Raw genomic sequence first — 19,910 nt, 5'->3', positions numbered from 1 at the left:
CCATGACCGACAAGGTGTGGTAGGCCTGCTGGAGTTGATTTAGCCACACGGCCTGTCATAGCGTTTTACCAGTCAGAGTCCATCAATCGAGAGGCTAAAAGGCATGTTTTCTTTTTTCCCCCCCCTTTTGAAGTGTCAAGAGGAAACTGCCGTCTCGGAGACGCACGGAAAATGGAAGACGTCTGATGAAATTTCACATCTTTGTTTTCTCGACATGATGCAGAACCCTGATGGTAATAAGGCAGATATATTTTTTACATGAGCATGACACCAGACTTAATAATGCAGTCTGTGCCAGAACCACTTTTGCAGTGTGTAGCCCAGAAATGAAGCCTGGCTGGGCATAAGTCACTCCTCACAAAAGCCTTTCACAAAAAAGGCACAGAGCAGTACTTCCGTGGAGACTGGGACATGCTTGTGGTACATGAAAGCAGAGGGCTTGGAATCATACAAAGGCTAAACCCATTACAGGTCCAGAGGGGTGGACAACACACTGCCTTGTCCCGCTCCTCTAAACAAGACACTAGGTGCTGGAAGCTGGAACAAAGCCTTGTAACATATACATTAAACTTTAATCGTTTTTTTTCTTCTACCATCCCCTTCTCTTCAAATCTCTGAAGTAGCAGCTCCTGAAACGTTAAAAGTGTAATGCCAGCTAGATTTTCATGGCTGTGCCTTTGTAGAATAAAAGATATGTGTAACAGTGGAGGGGATCTTTTTTTTGTTTTTACTCTCTGATGCTGGAGGTAGACAGTTGTTTTTCAAATTCCAAGTTTTGGTCCTTTATTTTATTCAGCAGTGAAATGCCATGAATACAGAAAATAATAACGTCTGTTACAATTCTCAACCATGACCTTCTAATGTCAGAGAACCATGTTAACGTATGGACACAGTACACAGTAATGAAAAGTATAAAAAAAAAAAAAATGTTGTTGAATCTCGATCGTAAGGAAATTAAAACGAAAAACAAACAAAAAAAAGTTTTCACCAATTACATAAACATATGTTTGCTACAGTCCCAATTTACTGTATACATACGGGGATCATATTCCCAATTATTAGAGAAGGATAGCAGTAGAAAGGATACATGACTCAACTGCCAGACATAATGCTTCATAAAGTATGCACAGAGGTACAAGCAATAAATACACACATTAGGTTAAGCCTTACAGCTACGCAAAGCAGATGCAGAAAAAGCAGGTTTGCTATTCTTAGCGAGCAATGAGAGAGAAACAGTAAAAATTCAGGTAAGTCAGAAAAGAAACACTGAGATTTTTTTTTTTCCTCTTAGAAAAAAGTCTGGTAAATTTATGGGTCCACCAACAATTTTTTTCTTTTTTACATAAGTATGCACAGTTATCAAAATACAGACAAAATCAACCCAGAAAATCCAGACAATCCTAAAATCTAGTGGAGGAGCAGATCGCAGTTCTGGAGGTCTTTCTGGTATTATGTGCAAGCAACTATTTTAGACTTTTTTTTTTTACTTAATTTATACAAAACCCATGCAAATCTACAGGTAATATGCATTCTGTGGCTGACAGGTTTTTAATCCTTCCCAAAACAGTATATCTGAGGTAATGTACGTACATTTAGGCCATCGTCCCGATGATTTTTATTATACTCTTTTTCAGTTTAGTTCTTGTTTCCAGTCCACCAAATGATTTTTTTAGACATGCATTTTTTAAAAACACAATATTCCCTTACAGGTTAATCTATACATTATCATTCTACAAATGTTTGAGGACAACCTATTACGATGCAAATCTTCCGTTTCTTGACGTATAGGGAATGTAAACGTTGGTTTGAGCCACGTCCTATGAGACAAGCGCGGTAAAGTGTTAACGGCTCTCGTGGCGCTCTAATAACTCGTGCAATCTGTCATAATTGTTCTGAATTTTTTTTTGTTGTGCAGAGGTAGAAGCTTTGAGAAAGCCTTTTTGGGTAAGTGGGAGAACCCTTTTTCTTTCCTTTCTTTTTTTTTTTTTTGAAAGACGCAGCGTCCCTTTTATTTGGTGTGATAAGATTATTAAGAACGTCGTCTTCAAGTCGTTTTGCTGACTCCAGCTAAGTATTGAAGGGATAAGCTTTGTTCCTGTGGCCCAGCACCCTCTTGACGTGGAACTGGTGTGTGTGTGTGTGTGTGTGTGTGTGTACAGTACTGCACGTGTCTGCGTGTTTAAGCTCTCGCAGCCAATTTCTCGGCTTGAAGACAACATATGCACAGTGTGTTTCCATTTTGGTCAAAGCAGGCGGACGCGTCGCTCGTTACAGTGCGATACAAAGACACTCGTCGGTTCTTTGACAGCGTACATTTTCTCTGCAGCTGGAGATTTAACCGAAACAAGAAGATCTGCAGACCAAAAGCTCGGAGGGGGGGTCTGTGAATACGTGTGTGTGTGTGTGTGTCTTCAACAGGTTGTGATTTCTTTATCCCATACAAGAGGAGGCAGAATTTTGTGTAACTTTGGTTTACTGAAAACAGAAATGACCATTAAAGCAACAACACTTTTCTAGATGACATTGGCTGCGACAGGAGACGACGGGACGCGAGTCGCCGCGAGAACTACTTCTCTTTAGTGTCAAGAAATACCAGCGTGCGTTATTAGAAAAAGCTGGCCACCTATACGGAGTACAGCCCGTGCCAAAAACGGTTGCACCTGTATGGTTGAGAAGCTACGAGCCACACGATGACTATTCGATGTTGGATGGAGTTAAAGCAAATATCACCTAGAAAAGGTTACCTCTCTTTCACCTTAGATATCCTCTTCTGCAATGGCTATTATTATTTGCTCTTACACGGTAACCAAGCCACGTCATCTCATATCAACTGGAAAATTATTTGGCTTCACTAGATTTTTTTTTTGTTTCAAACGTTTGGTTCGTGGTGTTTTCGGTTTCGGTTTTCGACGCGGAGCAAAAACCGCCTGACGGAAATAAGACGTGACATTATTTTTGACAGTCCCACTTAGAACGTTACATATTCACCAGGTTAGAAAAAAAAGAAAAAGAAAAGAAACCCCCAAAAAACAAAACAAATAAAAAAAGAATGAAGTTTGATGCGTAAAGCTTAACAAAACGTAAAAAATAAACGTCACAACAACACAATGTTTCTGCACTTCCATTGAATACACAAATGTTTTTTTTTTTCGTTTTGGTCATGATCCACTTTTACAGTTAGCTGCTCTCTACCAGTCAAATACCACATCGCCTCTTTCTAACCTACAGTATTTCTGGCAGAAAATCCCCAAAGTGGACGAGTTATCAATTTACAAAATCAGCATTTACGCCCCACCCCCCCGCCCCGCCCACATCTCTCTTTCCCAGCGATCATCTTTGTATAGGGGCGAAAACTAAACGATCCCAGAGGTTACTTTGAAGGTAGTTTTGCAGAACGAAAGCTTCTCTTTGTACGAGTTTAAAGTGGCAGAAGGCGGACCAAGAGGAGTTTTGGCGGCTTTCTGTCTTATAAGCTATTGGCCATTGTTGGCTTTGGTTTCTAGCTGTTGCCTGTGACTGTTTGCAGGTAGACAAAGCTTTCAGAACGAGGAGGTATAAGGAGGAACAGCGAGAAGAAAATTAGGCAGAAATGCATTTGTTTTGTAAATGGTGCTTTTTCACAAACAATTATTATTATTCTTTTCCCCCCAAACTTTTAATCACAAACAGATAATAGACTGGAAGCCGACTTTTTATTTTTTTTTTATCGTTTTTTTTTTTTTTGGACAGCTGCAACAACAGTCTGGGTACCGTAGTTCTGGTGTAATTCAGGGAAATGGCATTTACAGTTGGTGTAAAAAAAAAAATCATATTTGGAAAATTAAACGATGATTTAAAAAAAAAAAAAAAGCTGAAAACAATATACTGGTTTTTTTATTATCGTAGCAACATACAGGCAGTGACACAAATTTCTGAGACTACTCCTGTGCAAATGAGAACAGAGCAACAACTTTGAATTGAACCAGCAATTGTCTCTAGACGTCAACAACTACTGTGGGGTCGGGTTATTCACAAACATAAAACGTCTTCCTTTTTGGCAGTATATGAGGCCGCTAGCTTTCAACGGAACATGACTCGGCTCGTTTGTTTTTTTCCCCCCACATCCGTGAGTCCATCATCCTTGTACTGTACGTGGCCACGCCATCTCTAAAGAAATCTCGGAGAGTTAGTTTTTTTGTTTTGTTTTTTTTAACCAGGCAACTCATGCCTGTCGTGTTCGGGGATCCCAAAGGTCTGCAGCAAAGAGTTCCTTTGGACCGGTCTCCATCCGGATGCATGCTCAATAAATAGTCCCAGTGGTGATAGAGACAAGAGAGAGAGAGTCGGCTGTGTCTGCTTGGGCTGTGGAGTGGTTTCTAGTCTGGAGGGAGGTCTGCGTGGGAGGAACAGTGCGGCCCGGGCGGAGGGACACGTCGGCCAAAAGCCGCGCCCTAGTCACTCGAGGTCCTCCGATAAGTTCCCCTCCTCCAGCTCCCGGTCCTCCTCCAGCTCCGGACTGTGATTGGCCGTCGTCACCAGCGACATCGGGCAGTCGTCGTCGTCCATGTTGAGCGGCTCCTCCTTCACGTGAATGGGCGGCCTGCGACACAATCACATTGGCGATAAACTTTAGAGCTTCTGTGTGCTCGGTGACAAATTTCTGTTCCAAGTGCAAGATCAAAAACTCACCACTTAAGTTTTTCATGTGAAAAATTTAAAGTAACTGGGAAACACCTAGAGTATAAAGACACAAAGTACAATGGGGTATGGCAAATTATTATCACTCAATGAAATCAGAAATACATTTTGTGGGAATGAACGCCCTTCGCTGCACATGGAATACAAACTGTGGGCGTTCAGCTGGCTGATAAATATTTTGTTGTATCGTAAAAAACAAGCACACGTCAACTGTTACATGCACCATCCAGCGGACATAACAACCGTGTTGTTTGCGAGACGCTAATTTGACATGATGCCTCACGTCTACTGTAAGTAAGCGCATGAAAATTGCATGAAAAACACGGCCCCTGTAAGGCCGATAAGCTGTGATGTTCCAGACATGTTTGGCATTTAAAAGTTTACTGATGACACCAGGTTGAAATACATGAAAAAGGAGAAAGGAAGGGGGGGGGGGGGAAACAGGCCACATGATAAATAATGGAGAATTTCTCATCCCTGAGCCCCTGGAGCAAAGGCAGGAGGAGAGGCTTTTTTATCTAGTTAATAGAAAGCGCAGCCACTCGTTAATATGCAGGGGCCGTGCGTGTCGCTCCTCAAGAGGAAAAACCGGCAGCTAGGTTCTGCCATTAATCAACTTCAGCCCCGGCAGTTGGCTTCGGACACCATGATACATGTTTTTAACTCTAAATGGATGAATATCTTTAGCCACCGTCAATAAGCGTCGGGCGGGAAAGCGGCGGAGCTGGCGGCGAGCGGAACACCTCTCCGCTCGGAACAACAGGGCAGCCCGACACATAAAGTGTTGTGCGACTAACAAGAATAATAATGCTGTCACACACAAACAAGGCATAACATGATCCGGGGCCCGAGTCGGGGAGAGGGTTTTGTGCCACGATGATAAATCTGACAAAACCTAATTATTCCTGACACATCGGATGCATCAGAAAATCCCTGCGGACTTTAAAAGAGGAGAAAGAGAGAGGGGGGGGGGGGGACTTATCAAGTGGTAGTGCGTTAGGACACGTCTCGTAGCCTCTCTCTCTTTCTCTCTATCTCTCTCTCTCTCTTTCTCTCTCCTGGGCTGCCTTCATCAGTGGAAGATGGGGAGGGGGCTTTGAATTTGAAAAGAATTTGAAAAGGTACAGATGACTTTAATATTCTGAACCAAATACTGTAAATTAATATTCTGATGTGGTGGAATAAAAGAAAGGAGGCCGATCTGAGCAGATGAATATTTCTGTTTGTGCCACTCAGATTTACGGAGGCGTAAAGAAAAACACCTCAGCCAGAGGTTAGAGAAAGATTAAAAATAACCAAACTCTGCTGTCACTGGAACTGTCGACTGAACGAAAAGACTCTTTATATAAAACTAAATTCTCTTCTGTTGTTGTTGTTTTGATGCTAATGATTGTTTATTGTGTATTGTTTGTGTATCTTAAAGGTTCTGAGATCTGCTCTGATTATTCTTTTACAGAATCCAACCAGTGCTGAAACGATTGGTTGATTGATTATTTGATTTAACTCTATAAACAGAAGCAGCTTTGTACATCTTGGTTACGTTATTTACATGATTGTAAATTTTTGATATTTATTTCAATTTTATGGAATAAATAAAAAACTAATTTACCGAACCCCCCTAAAAAAAAGATAAATGAATAATAATCCATAATGATAAATAATCGTTAACATATGTATATATGACCTATGTTCATATCCTTGCTGCCAAAATGTTGAAGAATCAGGATTTTCAGTCCCAATATTCAGACTTCACGAGCAGTATACAATCATATATATTAACATATTAATTGTAACAAATATATTATTACATATTAATGCTGTTGGACGCAGGTTTACGAATATTTTTAAGTGATTATTATTTACAACGTCTTCTATAATAACATATTTTTGAAGATTTCATCAGAATATTGTCGTTAATTGACTATTCCACAAATAATTGGAGGTAAAGGAGATGTAGTTATAGTTGTTGACAACTTCATTATCATTTAAACTATGTCGTGAATGCAGATAAATACTATATAGGGAGCGGTTACCAGGTACATATTATGTTTTAGATACTGCCTATGCACATGCCATCTAGAGAGGATACGTTATCAATCAAATCTTTCAAAAAGATATTGGAAAATAGAATAAAAAATAGACACGTAGATAATAAGAACAACATGCCTCATTAAGGAAAATGTTGTAACGTTGTCAAGTCACAATCCTGATCATCTTTTAGTCGCCAATAATTAACTCTGACAATCAGTGGAATCATCACTTCCATCAGCTGTCAAACTGACAAAGCAGAGGTTTTTAATACGCAGCTCATTACGTGTTTGTGTGGCTCTGCGATGAAAACACGCAGGAGCGTCTTCGCAGGCCCGAGCTTCCCGACACTTTGAATAAAAGTGCGTGGATGAGCCATTTAGCACTCAATGGCGAGCTGCCATTAGTGAGTCACTCAGGAGAAAACGCTGGACTTTCCGTAATAAATACTTGACGCTGGATGTGTGTGCTCTTGCATCGGATGGGAGATTAGCAGCGGCAATCATGCAGAGGTATGTCAGGGATGCAAATAAGGTCATTAGTCCGGGGGGGGGGCCTAATGGTGGGTTGGGGTTGGAGGGGAGGCCGGGGTGAGGAGTGTGTAACAGCGCACTGTGATTCATTAATGAACACCAAAGAGGGGCGATCACCAAACAATTACAGGTGACAGCACAAGCCTCCGCTGGTAAAATATAGCGACATTAAAAACATTATTTTTGAATTTATCCTTTTCTGAAGGGAGGTTACTCATTTGCAAATTGGAAAGGCTAATTCTTCACTTGCAGATGTTCTCATATACACTGTACTACTTCCTTTGAGCATACCCCTAAGGGTGTACATGAGTGTATTGCACATGCACACGCGCGCACACACGCCCGGGGCAATCTGGTTTGCGGTTAAGCAGATAGCATTAACCTTTTGCCATCGGAGGGGGGGAAAAGAGAGGTTTGCCTAATTGTTGGCTCCACTCGTTTGCGCCGTCCTCTCCTGAGAAAGGTGATGTACACTTTGAGTTCGCTGCTGCGCGCCACTCCATTATTTAAGCGCGTTCTGGAAAGAGCCAGTCGTGAAAAACACATTTCTTCCATTTTGAGGTTGTCGTGGCTGAGGGAGGGAGGGAGGGAGGGAGGGAGGGATGCATCTCATTCCTCTGCAGCCGTTCATGTCAGTGTCAAGGCCAGAGAGAGGAGGACGGGGGGGAGTCGACGCCGTCCTGTTACTTAAAAGTGAAATGACCTGAGGGAGCGGTAACGCCGGGATTCTGTCCAGGGCCGGGCAGATTTGCTCCACTTAACGCCTCGTTTCAGAGCGAGGTAAACACGTCCAAAGAGATGAACGTATGGAGACGCCCGGTCGAGGGAACCAAACACTCGGAAGCTGGAGTGCATCCTTTATCCATTACAGGAGTGGTTGGCGAGTGTCGGCCTGACTTTCGCGACACAAGCTTGGATGGACAGTTGAAGTGTAACATGTGTGTTTGTCTCAGAATGTGCGGCGATGTGCGTGCGTCTGAGTGACATCACGGGCGCAGGTTTGTTTTTCCAGAAACTCGCCCGAGATCAATTTTAAAAACGCTATCTTTCTGTCTAAGCTCCATTAAAAAACAAGAGATGGGGAAAGGGGGGGGGGGAGATTTTCTTAAAAGTAATTAATGCATAACTCCCTAAATATTAATGGGAACAGCCTTGCATAAAATATAGCAGCTAAACCCCTATAATGCAGACAGTGGTGTAATTAAAGACGAATGTGCAGAAGGGCCTATTTATAGACCCGGAATTAACTGTTATATCCAAAACGTCAGGTGTACGCAGAGTGCCGGTGAAATTAACCACGGCGGAGACAGGAGGAGATTATGATACAATGCATGCTGGGAAAGTGAACCTTGCTCTTGAGGTCACGGCGGAGTGAAGGGAACGCTGCGACTCTGGTTAAATATCAGGCAATTAAAGTAACAAGGCACGAGGACAGCGAGTGGATTCAGTGTAGGAGCGGAGGTGGTGATGGTGGAGGTGATGGGGTGGGGTGGGGTGGGGTGGGGTGGGGTGGGGGGGGGTTCAACATGTGCTCGCATTCTCAAATAAGTACTCATCACACATAACAATGTGTGATGTGTGATTCAGTATGTGCTCGTGGCACTTAACCTTTCCAGGCTCTAAAGAGGCACTCGATGCATCATATACTGTGTCGCAGTGAGAGAGCGGGAACATTCAGGTGTGTGGTAATTAAGGCAGTGGCTTTAAGTTTTTTTGATATCTACTGAAAGTACAGTTTTCTTAAAGGAGCAGGGTCTCAAATTCAAAACAACTGTGTTTGTCCCCGGCGGGCAATTCAATGCTTTTATACAATGCTGCATCCAAAAGATGTGTCTTAGGGACAGAAGACACGGTTCAACACATTCTACAGTAAACATGCTAAATCTTGCATAAATAATAATAAATAAATAAATATTGACTAACTGCCGCCTTCATTATCATATATTCATCATACAATTTACTTGCCTTGATGTGTAGCTCTGACTGACACACACACACACACACACACACACAACACACACACACACACACACACACACACACACCACACACACACACACACACACAGTTGAGGTTGCAGGCGGGGAAACTTACATGTGTACTGGTGGGGAGTACCCGGGGCTGCCGTGTCCGTTGGTGTCCAGGTGGTCAAGCGAGCCGTTGAGCTCCTCGTGGGCCGACTGCAGCAGGGTCGGGGGGCTGCCGCCCAGCATGCCTGGGGGGCTGCCGCCCAGCAGCCCATGTGGGCTGCCACCTAACAGCCCATGTGGACTCCCGCCTGTCAGTCCGGACGGGTCTCCGCCGAGGAGGCCGTGGCAGCTGCCACCCATCGGGCCCGTGGAGCCGCTGGTCATAAGGCCGGGGGTCCCGAGCAAAGGCAGGGAGGTCTCGGCCAGGGCAGCCTGCAGGAGGAGAGAGACAGAGGAGGCGTAGACATGAGATTAAATAGGAGGGGTGCAGGTGAAAGAGAGGAAGGGAAAAAGAAAGATCGCAAAGGAATAAGACGGGAAAGGAAGCAGGTAAAGAGCATGGAGGAGCAGGGAGGGAATGATATTCACAGTCTTTACATAATAACATAATAATTATTAAAACTCTGTCCCAACTTTTCTATTCTGTTGCAGGCTATTTTTCACCCAGTGACACCTTCCTGACAACCACCCCCCCCCCCCCCCCCCCCCCCCCCCAGCTGCCATTCACATGCCCTTGTGTTTGTGGCTATTATAGGAAAAATAAAGTCCCCCCCAAAAACTTTACCTCAAAATAATAAAAACTCCTGACACTTTCGCCTGCTGCGCATTAAAGTTATATACAGTGATTAAATTTTTAAAGTTTTTGCCATGAGCACCTCGCCGGCGTACACTATGAAGCCAAATCATTTATGACAGCTTAGATAAATATTAATGCACATGCCCTTGCATTTGCACACGCCGCTATCAATCTAGGGTGGCTGCCACAGCTGAGAGGAGAGGGGAGGAAAGAGAACGGGAAGAACAGACGGGAGGAGCCGCTTCCTGAGTCGACCACAGGGTGGCCTTCTGAGTCCGACAGGAGGGAGAGGAGGAGATGCAGAAACACACGAGCAGGGAGAAGAGGCAGGAAATGGAGTTAAAGGAAAACAATAAAGTTGTTTTTTTGGAGTCCGCAGGAGCCGCAAGGAGCTCTGCTGCTCCACTGTTCAGCGAGTCGAGTGGCCACCGTGTAAACATGCAGAGCAGTGAGTGAGAGCTGCTCTCAGGCGCCTGGTTCTCACCTGTAAGCTCGCGTTTAGTGCACTTCCATAGCCAAGACTGGAGGGCAAGTTCTTGACAAGTGATGGGCTTCTGGAAGAAAAAGATAAATAAAATATATCAAATATCAGCGAAGAAAGAGCTAAATGTACAGCAGGGAGAATAAAATGTCTGTTTAAACGAAGAGAGGCAAAAGAGATTTCTGATCGTCTGTGATCTCCCACAAGTCATTGACCTTCACATCTAGATCTAAGCGGCGGTGACGGAAGCTCGTACCCTGTGATCTTCTGCGACCTGCGTTTCTGGTACTCCACCTCGTCCACCGTCCACACCGCCCCCTTCACGTTCTCCACGCGCACAAAGCACTTGTGCAGGCTGAGGTTGTGGCGCACGGCGTTCTGTGGGGGGGAGAGAGGATGACACGGAGGTCAGAGGGATGAGGTAAAAAAAAAAAAAAAAAAAAAGCGAATCACGTTCATTCATTTTCATTCAAGGCTGGGAAATTGATTTTTCTCTCTCTCTTGCATTTTGAAGAAAATTCTCAACATTCACACACCATTGATTTAATTAGTAAAAATTGAGTGAGAGCGAATGCTCTTACAAGTCCTGCACACAGTACATATCAATCAGAGTAAGTAGGCTAAAAGGAGGTAATCAGCATAGCGAATGGCTTATGGTGGTGACAGAAGTGGTAATACCGGCCTTGATAATGGTGATGTCAGTAACCCTTTCTGCGCCAGAGCAGCGTTGCTCTTAATGGACACGTCGCTTTAAAAGATGACAGTGTTGCGAGAGAAAAGAGACAGTCATCATGAGGTCCTGGTGTCAGCGCGAGAGAGTGTGTGTGTGTGCGTGTGTGCACGAGTAAGGAGGATTACGCTGAACTGTATCTGACATCTATACGTCCAAATCTGCTCAGTGTAGTCTTCATCGCAAGACATGTTATCTTTTAAATATAAATTAAATCAGGTAGATTGCTTTCATACAATAAACCAGTAATTAATTACAATCCAAGAAAAAAACCTATAGAAAGGAAAAAATAAAAAAATCACCTCCTCATATTAATACGACCATATGATAATTAAAACATGCATCAGACTCTACAAATAATAACCTTGGCTTTAATATCGCTGCCTCTCGTATTTATCGTCTGCCTCCGCTCGGTGTGTACGGCTCCTTTCTTCCAAGAAAAAGGGTTTAAAAAAAAAAAAAAAAAAAAACTCATAAGCAGATCTCGCATCTGACCTGAAAATCCCGGGATTTGATTGATCTTAATGCCCATGGCTCTGAATATGATAATTTTAATATTAATGAGCAAATGAGCAGTTTTATTATGCATGCTATATAGTTAGAACTAATAAGCTTCTGGGTGAGAGGGAGAAGAAGAGAGTGAGTGAGGTGTGGTGGTGGTGGTGAGGGGGGGGTGCAGATCCCTCTTTTGAGCTGATGAGACCGAGCTGAGATATTAAACTACCTGTCATTTTTTCCTTTCTTTTCTTCTCCTTCTTTGTTTTTCTTTAAAACAAATTCCCTGCATTAATCAAATGACAAGCCCGCCGCTGATCATCCCGCTAATGCTTTACTGTGGGAGCCGCAGATGTAAATACATCACCGTGGTTATTGTGCCAACTGGGAGACAAGATATTTCTAATGTCATTGTGATAACATTCCTATTGTATCATAGGAACAGGAGCAACTTTTATCAGGAAACGAGGAAGGAGAAGAAAAAAAAGGAACGTATAAATAAGGTAGATATGCACGTGGTTGTGTTATTTGCTGCCACAAAACCTCTGAGAACGTGTCCTAACATTATTACGCTGCAGAACACAGCATCTTACTGTACCCAACAAACTGCAAAAAGGGCACTGCATCTTTTTTTCCTTGCATCCCCTCCTGAATCGGTTGATCACACGCCCATGTGCTCATTTGCATCCCAAATCCAAATTAATTCACTTTGCTAAATCTAGTGCTTGCGCCACGTCTTGCATGCTGATGAGCGGCTGCTTCATGTTTTTTTCTCTCCTTGTCCCTCCAGTCCTCCGCGCAGCCACAAAGGCTAAAAGGCGGCTAACGAATGACGCGTAGGGGCCACGGGATGAAACGCGAGGAGACGCTGGCGGCCCCGGCGAGGCTTTTCTTTATCAGCAGGCGGACACACTCCGGGTTAAAGCGTGTGCGGCTGCAGAGACATTTTTTACCATCTTTGTGGAAGCAGACAGGACAATAAAGTTGTCGGGACAGATATACAAATGGGGCCTTTTGTGTGGGTAAATAAAGAGCGCTCCCTCCATGACAGGCCAATTCTCACTTTCCTCCCTGCCTTAGTTCCACATGAACACACCCTTAACCTCTCTCTTAGACCTGTTTATGTGTTTGTGTGCATGTGCGTGTGCACGCGCCTCCGTTCACACAGCTGAGAGCTGGTTAACAGGCAAACAGCCATATTTCTTCCTAATTAACCAATGATATGCGAGGGAAGGTGGTTTCAGGAGTAGGAGGAGGGGTGTCTCCCTTAACAAAAGGTGCTGATGATGGAGTGGCTGCTGTATAATTAGTGCGTCAGAGCCCTCTCCTCTCCAGCGCCGAGCCTCGCTATTAATTGCACCGAATTAGAAAACGATATCCGAGGCAGAATAATTCTTTCAGCTGTCATTTCCAAACAGAGAAGGCAGCGCGGCGGAAAAAATAAATAAGAGGAGAACGGTGCTTTATTCGTTAGAGAGGTCGGGAAGAATGGGAGAGGAGTGCTAATCGCTAGGCGCTGAGCAAATATATGCTTTTCTTCAGGTTTTTGTTATTGACTTGGGGCGAGAGGAAGGAGCTGTCGTTGCTGTGAAAGGAAGTGAAAGGTGGAGGTCGCATGTGTGTGTGTGGGGGGGGGGGGGGTCATGAAAGTTACCTTCCAAGTTGCGGCGTTGCGTCTGAAGTAGGCGAACGTGCGCGTGAACCAGCTGTAGATTTCATTAAGCGTTAACTGCATGTCGGCAGAGTCCATGATAGCCTGGAATGAGATGACATCAAATAATGGTTTACTAACGAGACCACGTAACACACACACACACACACACACAGATGCATTGAGAGAGGGGGGGCTGCCATGATTCATGCAGCAATTAATTTTAATCTAATCAGGCAAAGTTAATTTATTTCCCACTCACCTGTCTTATGAGGGTTGCATAAGTAAATGGCGGCCTGACATCTGCGTTCTTATAAAACTCGTAGTTTGGGGCGATCTCTGGAAAAATAAATACTGTGTCACCACCTGAAATAATTGGTAAATTTTTATTCCTTTAGGTATTGCATTTGCACAAGTTTCATCAAATTAAAGGGGGGGTGGGTGGTGGGGGTGGGGGTTGGGGGGGGGGGAGAGAAACAGGGGAGGGTAAGAAAGAGGGTGGGGTTAAGGGGGGCACATCAAATCGGCATTTTCCATGTCTAACAAAATGCATTTTTAATTAATCTCTCTCGCGAGAGATCTTAAACACTAATACGTCCACAAAATGAGAACCGTGTTAGTTAGTTAGGCTGAGGTTGAATAATTTATGTGTCTTCACACTAAACACAGAGAGAGTAAATATAAACATCAAAGACGGACCATTTAAAATGCAAAGCTTAATACATGGGATGTCTTAATGTAATAAATATTGTATTTTTTCCCCCTCCACCATTATTTGAACTTAATTAACATTCATGTAATATTTATCCACAAAGGAAGTTCTTGTCTATTTACATATAGAGTGATTAAACACAGGCTTTTACAAAACCAACCAGACATCCCACATTGGTGAGACCAACAGCAGTCGGTGGTGGTGTGTGTGTTTTATGTCAGAGGACAAGTGTGAGTACGCTGTGTGTGCACTTCCACATGTGTGCATGTAAAAAACATACTACAACACTACTACAGGTCGAGTACGACTAATAGTAAAGTTCTGAGGGTTGAGAAATCACATGCAATTTGCAATTCATAACATCACATTCATATATACATCCATTTTATTCAACAATTCTATTTAGAAACAAAATATGATCATTGACAACAGCATTGGTGTTAGTTTGTGTGTGTGTGTATATATATTTATCTATATATAGATATATATATACCTGTATCTTTGTGAGGACCGTTTTGAGCACAGACCCTACAAAGTTAGGATATTTTCAAATAGTGAGGACATTGGCTGGACCTCACTTTTCAAAGGGCTGTAAGGTTACAGTTTAGGTTTAATTTGTGTTAGAATTAGGTTTAGGCATTTAGTTGGGATGGTTAAAGTTAGGGTAAAGGTCTAGCGAATGGATTTTGCCAATTAGTGTCCTCACGAAGATTAAAGTACAACAATGTTTGTGTACTTCTGTGTGTATCATTTGCTTCATATTTACTTTAAACTTAATTGTCTGCACTGGCTGTATGGATTTGTGTGTCAGTGTTATGTGCAATGCTGAGTAGTTGGTCCCACCTGAAGACAGGGGCATGGAGTATTTGTCCGAGTGGCGTCTGCGCATGGCGCCCATGCTTGGGACGTTGGCTCCTCCCAGTATCGACGGCACCTGGGGCATGGCGGCCATGGGCGTGATGGGTGCCGTGGGCGTGGTGGGCGTCTGAGGTAAGTTCGGCGGCGATACCGAGGGCATGTTCTTGGACATGGTGACGCTGGACACCAAGTTGAGCTGAGGTGGGAAGGAGGGATGGAGGAGGGAGGGTGGGCGGGAGGCAGATGCATGGAGCAGGGAGGCAGGGGGGGGGGAGAGAGAGGAAGGCGTTATTTTGTGGTTCCTCCGACAGTGTCTGCTCTCCTCTCCTCTAACACAGCTGTGTTTCCACTAACAAGGCTCGTGGAGAGGAGCCAGCCTATCTCCACTAATTACAACCACCAAATTGTATCATAAGAATTCTAATTAGAGCACGCTGTTCAAGATTATCCAACGATCAGCCTCCGTGTTATCCCGGCCCCATCTCTCTTTATCTCTCTATTTATCACTCCCTCGCTCCCTCCCTCCTGTCGCTCGCTGCATCCCTCCCTCTCTATCTCCGCCACTTCGACCACCCGTAATCATTTCAAACTGAGGAAACAAGGCTTTGCAACTTTTGTTTGCTGTTGTGCGAATTGGTAAACATCCAGAACCAGCCAGGTCCAGAACCACAACATGTGACCTTATGTTCCGCTATGACAAGGTTACTATAGTGACCACAGCAGCAGCTCAGAGTCATCTCAGCTAAAACTCTCAGTGAGTGGATTATAAGAAGAGAGAAGCTAAAGGAAGATAGAGGTGGAGACAAATATGAACTGTAAGGCCACACTTCGTTTTAGATTCTGCTACAGATCACTTGCCATTTTAGAGCTGCTAAAACAGAGAAGTTTGGAAACGGTGATCACAACCGCTTGCTGATTGGGTCTTTTCAGTCACACCGTAACACTGTTTTCAAAACGCAGCAGTGTGGATGTAACTTAATATACTAACCCTTCATATAACCCTACCTCAACACTTTCAATTTCTCATCTGTGACATTTGTGTTCTTGTATTTGTGCTCCAATGTTGTCTAATGCTTGTTTTCTATTGTATGCCCTGAATTCTTAGTTTTAATTTGTAAAGCAACTTGTAACTGCATTTTGAAAGGGGCTATATATACACACAAATATATATATAAAGTTTATAATGTATTTATTGTTGAGTTTGTGGCAGCGTATTATTACCCCTAATCCAGTCAAAGCTTCAGTGCAAGAAGAGGAATCGAAAGTAAGATTTTTTTGTACAGTGTAAGGTTGAAATGACAATATCTGCATGGACATTTATGGTGACACACACACACACACACACACACACACACACACACACACACACACACACACACACACACACACACACACACACACACACACACACACACACACACACACACACACACACACACACACACACACACACACACAGCTCCTTCAACATTACGGCCCTGAGTGTTAGTTATGTCTGGCATGGAGGCCAACTGTGCTAACCGCCAATCGTCCGGCTCTTTGCACCACTTTTGCGTCCGCTTCCCCAAATCTCATGTGAGAGGCTCAAACCGACTGGAAAATTCTTAACTGACCTTTTAGTCCCTGCGCTAATTTAGCTGGAATGGTAATGACGTCGTTACATATTCAAACCAAATTGCCTTAATTGAGACTCTACAAGTGGAATGCATCCGTTGCCCAGAGTTTGAATTAGAGGCGACTTGAAAGCTGGAAGGGAACGAGGGGGGGGGGGCGCGAAGGCGGTGAGGGATGGAGGTGGGGGGAGTGAGGAGGAGGCATCAGTGGCCATTTGTGGCATGTGTTGATAAATAGGATGAAATGTCAAGTTTGAGAGACTCCAGTGGATGCAGAGGTTTCCAGATGATAATTATCTGCCCACTTAGCTGTAACGAGCTGCTACAGTTATTGGCTGGGACGAGGGCTGGCTGCACAGACAGAGATTAAACATGAGCAGTGGTGGGATGGAACTAAGTACATTTACTTTGTTACTGTACATAAGTACATATCTGAATGAACTTAACTGTACCTGATGCCTCCAAAAGGAGAATTTAATAAACGCTCAATATATGCTGAATAAAATACAAATAAATGCTGTCCCGGCAACAAGCGCGACATGTTTGCAGCCGTGTAATCCAATTCTGGCAAAAGACACTCAAGGTTTGGGAGCGAGAGACATTCACACAGACAAACAGAGAGAGAGGGATGTGATTATTCAGGACTTGCAGCCTGACTAACTTTGACTCTCATCCATCCGTGCAATGGCCAAAAGGAGCCATTTAATGAAGTGTGACTCAGAGAATAAATGGTGTAGGTGTGTTTGCCTGGCAGTGGTAACACGTGGGTAACTCTTGTTTCCTAATAGGCCAACATGAACTATTTATGCTGCATGGTTTCTATTCCTATACCTGTGATTCTATTGGGTATAAAGCCGCGCTGCCGTTTGAAATCCACCAACCATCTCTCGTTTTGTTACGTCTACTCACTTTTATACACAAGCGTTTTTTCCCCTGCGCCAGATCCTCATCCTACCTCCCCTTAGAAAAACAGGGGGAGCCTTAAAACTGAAGACTTAACTGTTCATTTAAGAATTCTGTCTGAATTGCCCCCACCATCAAATGCAATTAGCAGCTCTTTCATGTGTGCTTTATGTAATGCAATACTTCATTAGCATCATTCATTCATATTCAGACGTGGATTATAGGCTGCAAACGCTTTATTGGACGAGATGGAACCAAGCTGCTGGAGTTTTGAAGATTAAAAAAAAAGAAAAAGACGCCACAGACAGACAGAAGAGGAGAGAGAGAGATTGAATTATAAAAAGGGAGTTTGATTCCTGATGGAATTATGGGATAATTATGCTATCTTGTGATTATCTACATTCTATGATGAGAGGTGATGAGGAAAATTATTCCATTGAAAGTAGGCACTTACTATGCAGCAGAAACACCATAACAATGTTTTGCTCTCAAATATTTCAAAACGTGGGGAATTGGGAGAAAATAATATTTGCCAAAAAAAATATGTAGCGTTTTTTAATATTAAATCCAAATACTGGGGTTGGAAAACGGGAAAATGCATTTGTAATCATTCAATGTAAAAAGTAAAAGGCAGGAGAAAAAGCGTCAGGAGTGACACCATTTTCCTTCTTCGATGACCCCTTTCACAATTTTGTTTTTTTTTCTCTCTCGGGAGGCAATTTCAGCGGCAGGGTGGGTATTTACGCGAACGCCATCTTCGCCACTCGGCTGTAATTTTCAGGTGTTTGTTGTTCAAATGATATATATTCTCGTCTTCCATTCCGTTTGTGAGTGCCGCCGCGGCCACCGAGCCAAACAGTCATCAGCGGCCAACAGGTTGTTTTGGCCATTATATCCATCACAAAAGAAATGACCCTGCGCTTTAGACAAGGACTCCGCCGCTCTGCTATCTAATACACTTCCAAACTCTATTGTCCTCTTGCCGATAAGAAGCGAAAATAACTTATGTATTACAACTCCCATTCCCTTCTTTTTCATCATCTGTCATTCACTCAAACAACTGCCTGGTGCTTAAACTGTCCATTTTTCTACGTGGAGGCCTGTTTACAGTGGCCGGAGCAATATGCACTCACTGGTTTGGGAGATGACTTAGGTTCCGAGGGCCGCATGTGCAAGTGGGTCATCATCGCCTGAAGACGCTCACGTTCTTTAGAAAGCTGTTTGGAGAGAGAGAAAAGAGGGAGAGTGTGCATTAGAGTGGATTAAAGGGGGGGAGAAAGAGGAGAGGGAGAGGAGAGGAGAGGAAGAGGAAGAGGAGAGAAAGAGGAAGAGGATAGACAGAGGAGAGGAGCAGGAGGAGAAAGAGGAGAGGAAACAAGAGAAGAAGAAACGAGAGGAAGAGAAGAGAGAGAGGAGAGGAAGAGGAGACAAGAGGAGAGAAGAAGAGAGGAGAGGAACAGGAAAGGAAGAAAAGACGGAGAGGTGAAGAAAGCTGGCAGAGGAGAGAATGAGGAAAGATGAGGAGACAAGAGGAAAGGAGGAGGAGAGGAAACAAGAGGAGAGGAAGAGGAGAGGAAGAGGAGAACATAGCAAATGAGACATAACATTTGAGTGGTACAGAAAAGAACGAGAGCTTTGATATAAACCAAGTGAGAGAAACAGTTCTGCTGGTGCTGTGAGGAGAACACCAGAGGCTTCGGTGGGGGAGGGAAGAGGGGAGGCGGGTGCAGACAGGTCAGGCAAAACAAATAGCATTTCATCTTTTTGTCAATAGCAGAATTTAGGTCAGCGGGGCTCTGACAGTAACAAGCTACTTGGGCCATAAATTAGGTGGTCCTGAGTGTCTGCTCCAAGTCCTGTGGACTCCGTTAGGGGGATGGAGCGCAGCCAGCAGCTGCTGAGAGGTGAAGAGGTCTTCCAAACAGGGTGCCGGGCGGCCCCGCCTCCCCCGTCCAGTTAGTGGCCCCGGCCATCGCCTATCATCAATCTAATTCACGGGGAGTGACAGGGACTGGACCCTGTGAAAGACTCAGCCCCCGCACACCCCTTAATATACACACACACATACACAGGGAAAAACAGACAAGCAAGTAGGCGTGCACACACGCGCACAGAGCTGGGCCTCATTACGAGTGACGGCTCTCGTGCAGGAGGAGAAAAGAAAAGAAGAGAGGGATGAAGAAATGAAAGAATGTGAGAGAGGAGAAGAAGCAGGACAGACAACACAGTAATTGGTCACAGTGAAGAGAGCAAGCTTCAGTAGCTCTGTGTTGAAATGAAAAACAAAACACACAATGAGAGGAAGTTGAATAAATAACTTGGATCTGATTTTATTTTCTGTTTTACTAAATCGGGGGGGGGGGGGGGGGGGGGGGGGGGGCAGCTGTGTCTCCAGAGGTAGGGCGGGCTGTCCACTGAGCAGAGGGTCGGCGGTCTGATCCCGAAGTGGACAAGACACTGTGC

At 44.1% G+C, this 19,910-nt stretch overlaps 1 protein-coding gene across 10 annotated transcripts in view; it reads right to left on the bottom strand.

Moving 5' to 3' along the window:
• Positions 1-757: 757 nt before the first annotated feature.
• Positions 758-19,910, bottom strand: part of foxp2 (forkhead box P2) — a 108,538-nt gene continuing 89,385 nt past the window's right edge. For 5 of the 10 annotated variants that reach the window (XM_034578341.1, XM_034578342.1, XM_034578343.1 and 2 more), the window contains 9 exons: positions 18,581-18,664; positions 14,917-15,127; positions 13,624-13,727; positions 13,365-13,466; positions 10,742-10,863; positions 10,489-10,558; positions 9,333-9,640; positions 4,669-4,713; positions 758-4,579 (listed from right to left, as the gene is read on the bottom strand). In XM_034578341.1, the coding sequence (XP_034434232.1) occupies positions 4,435-4,579; positions 4,669-4,713; positions 9,333-9,640; positions 10,489-10,558; positions 10,742-10,863; positions 13,365-13,466; positions 13,624-13,727; positions 14,917-15,127; positions 18,581-18,664 (1,191 nt within the window). In that variant the 3' untranslated portion in view covers positions 758-4,434. The remainder of the gene's footprint in view (positions 4,580-4,668; positions 4,714-9,332; positions 9,641-10,488; positions 10,559-10,741; positions 10,864-13,364; positions 13,467-13,623; positions 13,728-14,916; positions 15,128-18,580; positions 18,665-19,910) is intronic. The other 5 variants (XM_034578346.1, XM_034578347.1, XM_034578345.1 and 2 more) reach the window with 4 other exon arrangements.

The sequence above is a fragment of the Hippoglossus hippoglossus genome, chromosome 23 (assembly GCF_009819705.1).
Source record: "Hippoglossus hippoglossus isolate fHipHip1 chromosome 23, fHipHip1.pri, whole genome shotgun sequence".
NCBI classification, from domain to species: domain Eukaryota; kingdom Metazoa; phylum Chordata; class Actinopteri; order Pleuronectiformes; family Pleuronectidae; genus Hippoglossus; species Hippoglossus hippoglossus.
This window is presented reverse-complemented; position numbering and strand designations above follow the sequence as displayed.